We start from the raw sequence: 15,452 nt of genomic DNA, 5'->3' as shown, positions 1-15,452 counted from the left end.
AGCCAGGGTTGCCAGGTTGTGCGGGAAATATGTCCCAATCTGGCAACCCTGCCACCCAACCTCGCTCTCTCTCGCTTTGCGGAAATACCCCTATTATGACGCACTTTAAAGGAGCAGAGAAATAAAAGTCATGTTTGGGGAGAGGCTACCGACAGCACTAACCCTACCCGATAGGATACCTGGGAAGGCTTTTGTATGAATGTGATCAATCAGAAATGTGGATTTATTTGACAGTTGGATTATTTTCTATAAATATATATATAAGAGTCGATTCTTGATTAAGGCCTATGTGATTGGGTTTGTTCAGGGTCTAATTGACCTTAGTATGGAGGTATATTATAAAGGTAATATAGGATGTCAGTTAACCTATTTAAAAAGTTACTATCCAATTTTTATATACAAAAATCATGTCCGGCAGTACTATCGCTTAACCACAAGGATGCGCCAAAAGTCCAAATATCACCAGTCCAATGCCATACGTTTTTTCTGTTCTATACATAACATTAAAATAGAGCATGATTGCATCGGGATTTAATAAAATAAGTGCAGTATTAGGTTTACCATTCCACATCGGATATTTGTATTTCAATTCAGCTCTATTGTGTTTTACTATATGAATAATACATACAAAATAGTTTAGTTTATTGTATGAAAAGTTGCACGACTATAACATATTTACACGTTTCAAAGTAGACACACACACACGCACTCCTCCGCAGTGTGTGTGCATTCCGGGACACGGAAGCGGCTCGCCACCGCCCCCTGCTGGCAGCACCGGCTCCTACCGCTCGGCTCACTACACAAATGGCGGAGGGGGACTTGGACGTGGATTCGCTGATTTCCAGGCTTCTAGAGGGTGAGTTTCACTTACTTGTGTTCACGTTGAATTGTTTGCCGGAGAAAATGTACACATGGATGCGGGGGTGTGAGGGCACCGATCGGGGATATAGGAGGCTTGCTGTGTTGGGGGGGTGTTGAAGCTGGCAGTCCCGTCTCTCAATACCAAACATAGGCACACCTTTCGCCCCAACCACTGCCTTACACCGCTCCAGTTATAATGTCGTTTATCTATATGGCAACAGTGTATTATAACAGGGAGCAAGAATGTTGATAATTGAGACACGGTTTAATTATTGAATTTAGTATAGTTGCATTCTATCAGTCCTGGTTAGAAAGTTCCTGGCTTAAGTCTCACAGGAACAGTCTCTACAGGGCATAGATTCAATTCCCAAACCTTCAGCCTTAATGTCATCTTTAAATAAAGTTCCTATGATGTCTCTTCCCGGGGATATAAAAGTTGCACATTGACAACCCTAACTTAGAGATATAACTATAATAAAAAAAATGCTTTGTGTGTATATGGAATACTTAAGTGAAATCTCTGGTTTCTGGTCAGCTGTTTGCACTAATGGTGTAAAGATGGAATTCAGAAGTAGGCTGCTTATGAGGGATTACATTTTGTACGGAACAATGTTGGGAGAAGCTCTCTTTAAACATGTATTCTAGTCTCAAGAGCCTGTTTTAAGAGCACAATGCGGTTAATAGTCTTTGGTTTAGCCAACAGTGTTTCGAAGACCACTGTCTGATACCAAGACAGTGTACTCTCTGTCTGAGGAATTATGTGCGACACACACACACACACACACACACACACACACACACACACACACACACACACACACACACACACACACACACACACACACACACACACACACACAAACTCTCTCTAATGGAAAAATACATTTTTGCAGCCCACACGAATGAGCAAACTTTGTCAGATCAACAGAGAATTAGCATATTTCATTCAGCTAATTAGTGATTAGAGGTTATATGTTGTGTTGACATGTGGCTTATTTTTACAATTATTAATGATAATGCTGTAAATAATTGATGCATGAATACTTTTTGTGACTCCAACGAAGAAAAAGACAATTCTCATCCGTGGCCCTTCAATAGAGTGTGTATTACTGGTGATTACTGAATAATGTTTTACAAAGACTTGAAGAAAGCAGCTGTTTTGAACTTCATTCTCAAAACCTTGGTGAATTCACTAAGTATCCATCGATGGATCACCAATCCATGCTGATACATTTTTTAGTTTTTAATATATTATCTATTCTGTCACATGGTGACCCCTTTTATGGCTGTTTCCTCTGAACTAGAATGAACGGAACAACCATTATTTGTTGGAATCACTGCTGTCTAGTTATCTGTGCTCTATATGAGGTTAGCATACCGGCTAATACTAGCATATTGTAGCATCTCTGAGACAATATTAGAAGCCCTTACACCTCTTGCCCACTGCATCCGTCCGTTGACGGATCCCATTGACTTTGAATGGGGCGGAGCCGCAATGCATTGTGGATCCGCCCGTTCCGTTGAATCCGTCGGCTCCGTCAAGAAGTTGAAAAATTGTCAACTTTTCGGGCAGCGACGGATCCGTCATCCGATCAGATCGCGTATGCTCGGGCTTGGCTGATGGATGCCTCTGCAAAGACCACTCCCCCATCCGTCAGCCACGCCTTCCGCCATCCGTTGACGGACGGGGCAGTGGGCAAGAGGTGTTAATCGGAAATAGAGAGGGGGGTGTGTGTGTGTGTGTGTGTGTGTGTGTGTGTGTGTGTGTGTGTGTGTGTGTGTGTGTGTGTGTGTGTGTGTGTGTGTGTGTGTGTTCGTGCGCGTGCCCGCCCCCCCCTTCCTGTCACGCAAGCCTCTCTGGTGATGGCTGATGTCTCTCTCTCTCTCTCTCTCTCTCTCTCTCTCTCTCTCTCTCTCTCTCTGGCTCAGACACAAATCCACGACTCACCTTAAACCCTGATTTTGGCGGCGTGTTGGTGTGTGTGATTAGTACCTAATCTGATCTTCCCCTGGGGAACAACCCAATGTTAACAGTTTGTTTGAATCTTTTCCTGTCTGCACAGTGCATTGTAGCAGAGCTTCGTGCTTTAAAGTTATTCGAAGGCTTTATCACTCAAAACACACTCACTGGCGCAAAAGACTGCAGTCGGTGACTGAAGGACAGGCCAGTGTGGGTGGGGTGGGGAATGACCTGTGTTTGAATTTCTATGTATTTCTTTGTTAGTCGCCCATTTATTGAACTCCAGCTCATTCCCTTTTATATTTGATGAGCGTGTGTGTGTGTGTGTGTGTGTGTGTGTGTGTGTGTGTGTGTGTGTGTGTGTGTGTGTGTGTGTGTGTGTGTGTGTGTGTGTGTGTGTGTGTGTGTGTGTGTGTGTGTGTGTGTGGTCTGCTTGCACAATGTTGGCCTAAGTCGGTCCTAAGCCGAACCTACCGTTTCCACCGGCAACCACCTGCGACAGTGCCTTGCTCACGGGCCTCACGTCGGTGTTGGTTTGGGGCGGGGAGCCCGGGCACCTCAGCGCATCCCAGCAGGCAGTGTGCGTGTCCCCGGGCCCCCGAACGCTAAGCCTTTGTAAGGCCAGCTTTACCAGCACCACCATCGCCGCCGCCTCCTCCTCCATCACCACCAGCAGCAGCAGCAGCAGCAGCAGCAGCAGCAGCAGCTGTACAACAACAGCAGCTCTGTGTCCTGGCTGGCATGGCGGGCAGGACTCTGTAGGGCTCCGCCCACACAGCCCCCAGGCTCTAGAGAGAGAGGGAGGGAGGCTGGGGGGGAGGGAGGCTGGGGGGGAGAGGGAATAAGAGTGGAGGAAGGAGGGGAAAAAGAAGGAGGAGAGAGAGAGGGAATGAGAATGCGAGATGACAAGAGAAGGAGAGGAGAGAGAGATAGAGAGAGGGACCTATAAACAGATTGGATAGGGACAGACAATGAATGAAAATGGAAAGTTCAGCCATTTAAGTTTCTTTCTTGTTGGCCAAAGCCATGAGCCAACATGAACCTGTGCAGCCAATGAGAGAGAGAGAGAGAGAGAGAGAGAGAGAGAGAGAGAGAGAGAGAGAGAGAGAGAGAGAGAGAGAGAGAGAGAGAGAGAGAGAGAGAGAGAGAGAGAGAGAGAGAGAGAGAGAGAGAGAGAGAGAGAGAGAGAGAGAGAGAGAGAGAGAGAGAGAGAGAGAGAGAGAGAGAGAGAGAGAGAGAGAGAGAGAGAGAGAGAATTCGGTGCTGATGATAACGCCCTCTCGCGTTACTAGAGAGCACATGATGTACTGTGTGTGAGAGATTCAGTCCCCCACCCTTACGATGGGGGGCTCAAAGAGACAGTTGTGTGTGTGTGTGTCACGGAATCAACAATAATGGCAGAGCATCTTCAGGCAAAACATTCACACCACACACATACAAACATCTCCCCCCCTGCCCTAAAGCACACACACAACCACCCCTGGGACAACGAAAGGCACAACTGTCACCACAGCTTTGGACCGAAAGACGGTGAACATTTTGATTGAATTGATCGTTTTTACTTTAACTTTTCTTTATCGCCTTCTCTGTTTTCGCTCTTTGTTGTTTCGGTCTTTTGTCCGTCCTCTATGTCCTGTCCCAATTTCACCAGCCTGTTTTGTGTTTACCCGAGTCTCTCACTCGTTCTCTCAACACAAAGGCAGCCATTTATGCCGCTTGACATTTTGGGGGCGAAACAAATGTGCCCACAGAAAGAGAAAACGCAGCTCTGAGATCGCATCGCTGGGATGGTTCGCCCCCTCTCTCCCTCTGTCCCTCTCCTCCCCTCTCTCGTCCTCTTCTCGCCTCCTCTCTCTCCTTCCAGGCTTCCCTCCTAGTCCCATCCCCCTCTCCTTTTCTTTCTCCCCCTCCGTCCCTCCCTCCTTTTCCCTCTCCAACCCTCAATCCTTTTCTCTCCCCTTTCCCTCGGTTTTACTAGTTTAGTGTTTTGCTATTCTACATTCATAGTGGTGGTTTGGGGGTCAACATTTTCCACTTTCCTCGTTCTCAGAGAGAGCGAGAAAGAGAGCGAGAGAGAGAGACTTGTATTGTCTCTCTCTCCGAGCTCCAAGTGTTGGTTGGAGCTGGAGGGTGGAGGGTATGGCTGGGGTGGTTGCCTGGTTTCAACCTCACTATCATTCTGGTGTGGAGGACCAACAGGTTCGGGGCTGGGGGGGGCGGGGGTAAAAGCCCAGATCCTGACGATGCAGATGTTTCCGCTGACGGGTCAGAGGACCACACGGAGCATAAAAGATGCAGAGTCACACCTGTTTAGGATTCACCACACCCTCTCCAGCTCCTCCAACCACCATGGCTACAGAGAAGCAGAGCAAGTGTGGTTTCAAGGACACGACATGTGGTTGGTCCATTTCAACCGAATGTTTTCCAAACCCTAAGAAGATTAGCGTTTTAGCTCTATTAGCGAGGATAGAGCTAAAAAAAATGTGGTGGCTGATAGTCATTCTCCCGCTCATATGAAGCCTGGGCTTAGAAACGCACATGGAGAAACCCATGGAGACACACACACACACACACACACACACACACACACACACACACACACACACACACACACACACACACACACACACACACACACACACACACACACACACACACACACACACACACGAACACGCACACAGCTGTGTGGCTGGTTGTCCTTTTCTTTTACGGCTTTTGTCCAAACCCATTTAACTGTAATGCTGCAGCAGCTCACATTCCCCCTCTGTCGTACCTGTTCCACCCTCGCCTCCAGTGGGTGAGACAGCGTCTGCATAGTTTTGAGTGTGTCCTTCTGGGGCGTCCTTGACGGGAGCGATGCAACATGGTTCAGCTTCGCTTCGTTTGGCTGAACGCACACTAGGGGGGGGGGGGGCTTTGGGTGTCTGGGTTCGTCAGCCTACCGTCAAACCTCGTCATCCTCGAGCAAGATGGCCCCTGCTGACCCCCCTACCCCCTCCGAGTCCTTAATGGCCTGGCTCTGAACCCACCGCAGGTCACTCTTTGGATAAACGTTGCTCCTTAGTGACTAAGCAGCTCCTCAAGAAGCTCTTGGGCCGCTCTGAGTGACAGGCCCAGCTCCTTCCTCCTCCAACCAGCAGCGCCTATATATGGTAATGCATCCCAAGACCCGCCTGATGGTGATTCTATCTTTCTCCCTCGACCCATCTTTTCTCCCTCCCTCTTTCCCTCTCTGTCCCCTCTTTACCGCCCCCCCCCCCCCTCTGCTCTCCCTATCTCTTTTTTTTATCTCTACCCTCTCTCTCTCTCTTTTCCTCCACATCTCTGCCTTTCTCCAGACTTTCCCTCCTTCTCTTGGCTCGGGACTTGCTTGTCCTAAGAAACTTCTATTTAAGGAGGGTTTTTTTTCCGTCTGTTAATGATCGGAAAACTGTGGGCTTCGTGACCCCCTGAGCCCGGCCTGAGGAAGGGGGAAAGTGTTCTACAACAACAGGAGACACTGGGCCTAATTTAGGCATTCATACAACATGGCAGCCTGCTACATTTGAACTACACTTTTACATTTAAAGTTAAACTGGATTTGTAATTTGAGATGCAAAGAGCAGATGAAAGAAAATATCTACTATTACTTGGTCCTGTTCATACAGTCTCTATTTAAAAAGGAAAAAACGTTTCTGGCAGGTAGGTAGGAACGTACGGACCGGAACTTTCCATCGTTGCCCACAAATGATGCCCAATTCACGTGACTCTTATTCGGTCTTTTTGGTATTTTGTTTTTCTATCAACTTGCTCGCTCTCTCTGGCCTCATCGAGTGCCATCCTTACTGACCAGATGTGCAGTCCTAGGGTACTCTTAGGTTCTGGGTTCGATACCCATTCACCACAGTACACCTATAGTCATCCATGAGCAAGCTGCCCGCCAACCCTAAACCTTTATGACATGGATCCTAATCCACGTTGAAGTCACCTTGGATATAAGTTGAAATACTGAATTCAATGAAGAGTAACTAGGATTGGATTCCTCAGCCCAAACACACACACACACACACACACACACACACACACACACACACACACACACACACACACTTACTTTCCAGAAGACCATACACGCTTGTAAGCAGGGAAGCGTAACGCTGCCAAATTAGGAGTGATGGATCACAGCATGGGGATTCCCATGGAATGACTCCTGCACAATTCTGCCCTTCTTGGCTCCCGTAAGACTGTTACTGTACTACTGACTCTCACAAACACACACACACACACACACGAAACACTATCATGCACAATCTCACAAACACACACAACCTTGAACATGGCCAACATGAAGTTCAGCTCCAGATAAACCAGCTGTTTTATTGAAGGATTTCTTCCATGAAAGACAATGATGTGTGTGTACACTGTGTTGCATTCCAGATTACATTGTGTGTGCGCCTGTGAGATTTGATTAAACTGTGTGTGTGTGTGTGTGTGTGTGTGTGTGTGTGTGTGTGTGTGTGTGTGTGTGTGTGTGTGTGTGTGTGTGTGTGTGTGTGTGTGTGTGTGTGTGTGCTGAGGAATCCAATCCTAGTTAATACAGTCATGTCAACACATCACAGCAGGGAGGAGTATACACGCAGGTTTAGGCTGTGGTTATTCCGGGTTTGAACCCAGTACCATTCCTCTAATGTGTCCCGGGGCTTCAGTACTAAGGTACCCACTAGCGCACCAACAACGTCCCTCCCCCTCCTGGTCACTGTGTAAACTGTTGAAAACTTAATGGGGGAAGTCCAACCTTTAGGCTAAATATAGAGCTACTGCTGCTCCCCACTGTGTGTGTGTGTGTGTGTGTGTGTGTGTGTGTGTGTGTGTGTGTGTGTGTGTGTGTGTGTGTGTGTGTGTGTGTGTGTGTGTGTGTGTGTGTGTGTGTGTGTGTGTGTGTGTGTGTGTGGCATGCTGGCGTTATACAACACACACGCCGTAGGCCTCCGGGTCTTGCCTAGACCTAGTGTGAGGCCCGGGCTCTGGGAGAGAACTCACTGTGTGGCTCTGGACAACAGCCCGCCTGATAAATGACTTAATAGTCAAATAGTGAACACACCCAAACAAACAAATACACAGACGCTGTCTGGAGTGACACACACGCACACACATGGCAACGCCTTCCTGAAAGCCTTAGGACTGAAACAAACGTCCCCATAGGTCACTCAAGCACCTCACCTCACAGACGAATAGAAACACTAGCGATGCGGAAACACGTCTGGTGAGACATGACAGACTCAAGGGGAGTGAAGTCAGAGGGTCTCTCAACACTCAACTCTCAGGATATCTGGTTTCTTCCCGGACAGCACAATGGAGGAAGCCTTCCTGTCTTGAGTAGGATATCTGAGCCACCATTGATCTCAACCAATTAGGCCCTAAATGTGTTTGGGTTTTTGGACAGGGCCCCCTGATGTATATGGTTATGAATCTTGATGGGGTCATCACAAATCCATCAGACTTTAACATACGACAATAAAGCAAGAAACATTGGAGGGAATCATAAATGTTTTACCGCAAAGCCTCATTGAAGTAACTGCCAGACCAAGGGCTAACCGACAAACCGTCTTTTAAAGGGACCATCCGATCAAAGCATTGTGGACATCAATCAGACATGAAATACTGTAGGTACGGGTCAAATCAAGACTCCTGCATCTTGGCAGGACTGAAAAGGCATTCTTCCTTTTCCTACGATTTTCGCAAGATAAATAAGGGCGAAACTAAATCTGGGTACCGAAGGCTTGGGTTGCATATACGCTTTTAATATCATTTCTGGTTTGAACGTTGGCTCACTATCAACGATGATGGATATAAGCCAGATATCTAAAGCTGGCTCGCTTGGGTTGTAATGAATATTTGTAGTACAAAGTTGAAAGTTGGACTAATTCCAAGGTCTTGTTCTGTATCTAACTTGCCATTCCGTAAGATCTCAACGCTAGCGACGCCCGAGTTCTATTTCCAGCCAGACTTGTTGGCTAAACTTTAGCTCCTGTATTTTGGTTTAAAGGTCGTCTTGCAGTCCACCAATGCTACGTGTCATAGGGGCTTCTGACAAGACGAGCATGCTACCTTCCACCTACTGTTTCCACCTCCATACACACCATAACCTTCTGCTCTGGTCTCTTTTTTACATAAGAACCTGCACATTCTCCTCCCTCTCTGTCAAGTCCAGTCAAATGCTGTTTTATTTAGCCCTTTAATCACAGCTGCAGTCTCGAAGGGCTTGACAGGCCCACATTATTCCAAACTTCAAACCCTAATCCCTCTAAAGGCCAAAGGGGAAAAGTCCCCAAAGCCAGAGGGAGGAACCCTTGAGGAGCAACATGAGAGTCTGAACAGCACCGTCTGGTGGTTAGAGTGTTCCACTGCTCAGACGCCCCCTACCAACCTGTCTCTGTATTCACTGTCTAACCCCTACCTGCTCCTTAATGCCCTGTCTCTGTATTCACTGTCTAACCCCTACCTGCTCCTTAATGACCTGTCTCTGTATTCACTGTCTAACCCCTACCTGCTCCTTAATAACCTGTCTCTGTATTCACTGTCTAACCCCTACCTGCTCCTTAAGGACCTGTCTCTGTATTCACTGTCTAACCCCTACCTGCTCCTTAATGACCTGTCTCTGTGTTCACTGTCTAACCCCTACCTGCTCCTTAATGACCTGTCTCTGTATTCACTGTCTAACCCCTACCTGCTCCTTAATGCCCTGTCTCCGTATTCACTGTCTAACCCCTACCTGCTCCTTAATGACCTGTCTCTGTATTCACTGTCTAACCCCTACCTGCTCCTTAATGACCTGTCTCTGTATTCACTGTCTAACCCCTACCTGCTCCTTCATGACCTGTCTCTGTTTTCACTGTCTAACCCCTACCTGCTCCTTAATGACCTGTCTCTGTATTCACTGTCTAACCCCTACCTGCTCCTTAATGACCTGTCTCTGTATTCACTGTCTAACCCCTACCTGCTCCTTAATGTCCTGTCTCTGTATTCACTGTCTAACCCCTACCTGCTCCTTAATGACCTATATATTCCATGATTCCCTTTTTTTAGACGGGACGCTGTGGATACTAAATGTGAGATACTAAATGGTAACCAGGGAAACCGGGATGTCTAGTTGGGCGCCCGGGGCCTTCTGTGCAGAGGCGTGATGGTAACCTCTCTCCGACCCCTCCCCCTCTCCCCCCTAGTGCGAGGATGCCGCCCCGGGAAGATCGTCCAGATGACGGAGGCGGAGGTGCGGGGCCTCTGCATCAAGTCCCGGGAGATCTTCCTCAGCCAGCCCATCCTGCTGGAGCTGGAGGCCCCCCTGAAGATCTGTGGTCAGTACCCCACACCCCACCTCCTCGACCACCTCCTTCTCCTCTAACACACCCACCTCCTCCACCACCTCCACCTCCTCTAACACACCCACCTCCTCCTCCACCTCCTCTAACACACCCACCTCCTCCTCCACCTCCTCTAACACACCCACCTCCTCCTCCACCTCCTCTAACACACCCACCTCCTCCTCCACCTCTAACACACCCACCTCCTCCACCACCTCCTCTAACACACCCACCTCCTCCACCACCTCCTCTAACACACCCACCTCCTCCTCCACCTCCTCTAACACACCCACCTCCTCCTCCACCTCCTCTAACACACCCACCTCCTCCTCCACCTCCTCTAACACACCCACCTCCTCCTCCACCTCTAACACACCCACCTCCTCCTCCTCCACCTCTAACACACCCACCTCCTCCTCCTCCACCTCTAACACACCCACCTCCTCCTCCACCTCGTCTAACACACCCACCTCCTCCACCTCTAACACACCCACCTCCTCCTCCTCCACCTCTAACACACCCACCTCCTCCTCCACCTCCTCTAACACACTCACCACCTCCTCCACCTCCTCTAACACACCCACCTCCTCCACCTCTAACACACCCACCTCCTCCTCCACCTCCTCTAACACACCCACCACCTCTAACACACCCACCTCCTCCTCCACCTCCTCTAACACACCCACCTCCTCCATCTCTAACACACCCACCTCCTCCTCCACCTCCTCTAACACACCCACCTCCTCCTCCACCACCTCTAACACACCCACCTCCTCCACCACCTCTAACACACCCACCTCCTCCTCCTCTAACACACCCACCTCCTCCTCCAGCTCCTCTAACACACCCACCTCCTCCTCCACCTCCTCTAACACACCCACCTCCTCCACCTCCTCTAACACACCCACCTCCTCCACCTCCTCTAACACACCTACCTCCTCCTCCACCTCCTCTAACACACCCACCTCCTCCTCCACCTCCTCTAACACACCCACCTCCTCTAACACACGCATCATTCCCTCTCACATCTCTTGTATCCTTCTCTTTGGATCTTGTCCTTACTTTCCTTCTTTTGGTATTCTTTGTATTTCGATATTTCTTTCGCACCTTTCTCTTTGTTAATTTTCATCATGTATTTAATTTCCTATCCATTCCTGGCTTCCTATCCCTCCTCCATCTGGGTTGAACCCTCTCCAAAGTGAGGTTAGGTTGGGTTAGTTTGCTTGAGAACCAGCCGTTTACATGGCTGAGGCTGTTGTAACTTCCTCTCTCCCTCCCTCCCTCCCTCCCCGATAGGGGACATCCACGGCCAGTACACAGACCTGCTACGGCTCTTTGAGTACGGGGGCTTCCCGCCCGAGGCCAACTACCTGTTCCTGGGGGACTACGTGGACCGGGGGAAGCAGTCCCTGGAGACCATCTGCCTGCTACTGGCCTACAAGATCAAGTACCCCGAGAACTTCTTCCTGCTGCGCGGCAACCACGAGTGTGCCTCCATCAACCGCATCTACGGCTTCTACGACGAGTGTGGGTCCACCGCTAGCAACGCGCTTTGTGTGGATGCGTGTGTTTATTAGCAAGCGTACAAGTACAGACACGGGAGCACAAGTACACACACAAGCACACACACACACACACACAAGCACACACACACACACACACACACACACACACACACACACACACACACACACACACACACACACACACACACACACACACACACACACACACACACACACACAATGAACATAAATGCCCATATCGGAATCGTGAAATGGCAGTTTTTAACAAGTGACACTTTTGTGTCGTTTTGTTAAAAAAAAGTGTGAGAGTGTATTAGTAGCTACAATCCCCACGTCAGAACCCCCCCCCCCGCCCCCCACCCCCTTCGCTCGGCTCATAAACGCCCGTCTTCTGCTCTGCAGGCAAACGGAGGTTCAACATCAAGCTTTGGAAGACCTTCACCGACTGCTTCAACTGCCTGCCCATCGCCGCCATCGTGGACGAGAAGATCTTCTGCTGCCACGGAGGTGACCCCCACAACTCAAGCTGCTCCCCTAGGGATCTTTAGCCCGCCTCTCACATTTTACCTAGCGCTTTTGGCTAACCAGTTTAAGCTAATAAACTTTTGCACACGTTTTTTGATATTTTAATTGTGTCACGCATATCTGTCTTATAAACCCAAGGCATCTTACACTGGATTTAGGGTTGTGTTACTAATGCCTTCTGTGATTCTCTACCACCAGGTCTGTCTCCTGACCTCCAGTCCATGGAGCAGATCAGACGCATCATGAGACCAACCGACGTGCCTGACACAGGTGCAAGCACACACGCTTTATGAAGTTATGATTTACATCGAGCCCCTTCTGTCCTTGAACATTATTACTGGGAAACACATGCCTAAATAAGGCAATCATTCTCAGGGTCCCTCTTTGTGTGTGTGTGTGTGTGTGTGTGTGTGTGTGTGTGTGTGTGTGTGTGTGTGTGTGTGTGTGTGTGTGTGTGTGTGTGTGTGTGTGTGTACGCACAGCGCACAGCGCTATAACATTCCCTAACATAGGCAATCCCTACAGGGCACTGAACTTGTAGCTCCATACCACAGGCCACAACGAGATTTCCTTCATGGTAGATGAGGGAACTGTTGGACCTACCTGTTTCAACAAAATTATTACATTTGAAAAGGCTTACGATCGGCTACCTAGCGGAAGTTAGGAACATTAGCTAAACATAAGAAAATAAGGTTGTCAAGTTTGCTACAAAAAAACGCAAGAAGAATAATTATAATAAAGAATACAAATCTGATTAAATTGAATCGTTAAGAAAGAATAATTACATATTGTACGTAGACATGAGAGAACATGGCAAACGGTAATTTCGACATTGTGCAATCGATTGTATCACTTCTTCTAACAAATGTACTTCCATCTGCTAAATGCCCTAAATGTAAAACTTATGCATAACATTAAATAAAATATCTATTTTGTGTGTGTGTGTGTGTGTGTGTGTGTGTGTGTGTGTGTGTGTGTACCAGGGCTGCTGTGTGACCTGCTGTGGTCCGACCCGGACAAGGACGTGCAGGGCTGGGGGGAGAACGACCGCGGCGTCTCCTTCACCTTCGGCGCCGACGTGGTCAGCAAGTTCCTCAACCGCCACGACCTGGACCTCATCTGTCGGGCTCACCAGGTACCAGGCCCCTACAACACACACACACACTCCAAAAACAGGGTTTAAGGTGAGTCCTAGATTTGTGCGCGTGAGCCAGAGAGCGAAGGAGAGACAGAGAGTGGCATCAGCCACACACACACACACACACACACACACACACACACACCCTTGTTAGGAGATATGTCATATGTCAAACCACAAAATAACTGTTTAACGGTGCCCTGTTGAAGCGTTAAATACAAGTCCGTCCAGATCTGTGTCTCTTTGTGTTTAGCGTCTGTGTTTTTAACTCTTGCGGTACATTTGTCAGGCAAAATATTGATAGATTGTGTCGCCTTGTTTGTGTTTTTACTAATCTATTTTCTCAGAACTTCACCTTACTTAATATTAGTTTCTGCAGTTTTATTGTGCTACTGCCCATTGGGCAGCTAATGCACTCCTAACCTTCCCTGGGAGGAGGGATCCCTCTTGTGTGTTTCTTCTCCAGGTTTCTCCCCTCTGGACTTTCCCCTCTGCCCCTAAGAGGGCTCATAGTGTTAGGGTTAGTGATGAACAATGTGGGGCCTGTTGAGCCCCTTTTGAGTCACCGTGTTAAGGGTTATATTAATCAGCCTGTTCTCTGGCACCCCCAGGTGGTGGAGGACGGCTATGAGTTCTTCGCCAAGAGGCAGCTGGTGACGCTGTTCTCGGCACCAAACTACTGCGGCGAGTTCGACAACGCAGGGGGCATGATGAGCGTTGACGAGACCCTGATGTGCTCCTTCCAGGTGTGTGTGTGTGTGTGTGTGTGTATGTGTGTATGTGTGTGTGTGTGTGTGTGTGTGTGTGTGTGTGTGTGTGTCTGTGTGTGTGTATTTAGCAATGTCTAAATATAGAGGTGTCTGCTGCTCCCCACTGTGTGTGAGAGAGAGCAAGCGTGTGTGTGTCTGTCTGTACTCGTGTGTGTGTGTGCATGTGTGTATGGGTGTATGTGTGTATACGGGTACAAGTGTGTGTACGTGTGTGAGTGTGTGTGCATGCATGCGTGTGTGTAAGTCAATGAGAAGAACGAGATCGATTTCAACCCGTTCTCTTTGTTTGCGTAGATCCTGAAGCCGTCAGAGAAGAAGGCCAAGTACCAATATGGCGGCATGAACACCAGCCGCCCCATCACCCCCCCGCGCACAGCGCAGCCCCCCAAGAAACGGTGAAGGAAGGAAGCTAGGATAAGAAGGAAGGAAGGAAGGATGTGTGTACGGACGGGCGTGCAAAGGAAGGATTTTGTTTTGAGTGAGTGGTAATCCCTGCCAACTCTGCACCCTTTTCATAGTTCAACATTTGTAAAGAACAAAGGTCAGACCCCCACCACTACTCAGACCCCCACAGGGGGTAGGGTACCGATGCGATGGTACTTTGTTCAGGACGCCGTCTTTTTTTATCCAACTGTAAACCAATCGGGAAACTGTTCTGTGCACCATGGCCTGTCATATCGAGTATGTTTTTCTGCCGACACGTTTGTTTTGATCCTGAAATGTTTGTGGAAAAAAAACGGGCAAAAACTAAATGGAAATCAAAATGCAGTACGAGTCTCCGTGTCTGTTCCTGTTGTAGTTTAGCCTAGCCTCGTTCCTGCACTCGCCTCTCACATTTCTACCCCACCCTCATCTGTACAGACGATTGTTAATGACACCCGCTGCGTTTTCAATAAATAATTTGCGGAATAATTGTTGTCTGGATGCTCCACTTATTTCATGAGGCAAAGGGGAACCCATTGGACGACCAGGTGGGTTTGATGTGGACGGGCCATGGCAAGCCTTTATCAAAATGGATCCATTAGTGACATCACAAGAGGGAGTCCGCCCAGATCTGATGGGAAGATCAGCCCATTGGAATCCATCCAGATCTCTCTCTCTCTCTCTCCAAAATATCTCCCAAATGTTATACTGTAAAAGTACTTTAAAAAGTAAAATCTGTGTGTTGGGAAGGAAACTTTTAAAAAGTATCCAGTTACAGAATACATGCCCAAAAATGTAATATGTTACGCATTCCGTTGCAATCAATCAATCTGAGTATTGTATTCTGAGTACTTGGATTACTTCTACATTGAATTGCATTTTATAAGTGTAGGAATGCGGCATCAA

General features: G+C 48.3%; 1 protein-coding gene across 1 annotated transcript; it reads left to right on the top strand.

Moving 5' to 3' along the window:
- Positions 1-695: 695 nt before the first annotated feature.
- Positions 696-15,035, top strand: LOC115529750 (serine/threonine-protein phosphatase PP1-beta catalytic subunit). Its single transcript, XM_030338787.1, has 8 exons — positions 696-856; positions 10,027-10,158; positions 11,461-11,691; positions 12,093-12,197; positions 12,414-12,485; positions 13,199-13,350; positions 13,965-14,099; positions 14,418-15,035. Exons 1-8 carry the CDS (start codon positions 805-807, stop codon positions 14,520-14,522), a joined length of 984 nt encoding a protein of 327 aa, XP_030194647.1. The 5' UTR covers positions 696-804; the 3' UTR covers positions 14,523-15,035.
- Positions 15,036-15,452: the final 417 nt, after the last annotated feature.

This window comes from Gadus morhua, chromosome 17, assembly GCF_902167405.1.
Source record: "Gadus morhua chromosome 17, gadMor3.0, whole genome shotgun sequence".
NCBI lineage: Eukaryota > Metazoa > Chordata > Actinopteri > Gadiformes > Gadidae > Gadus > Gadus morhua.
This window is presented reverse-complemented; position numbering and strand designations above follow the sequence as displayed.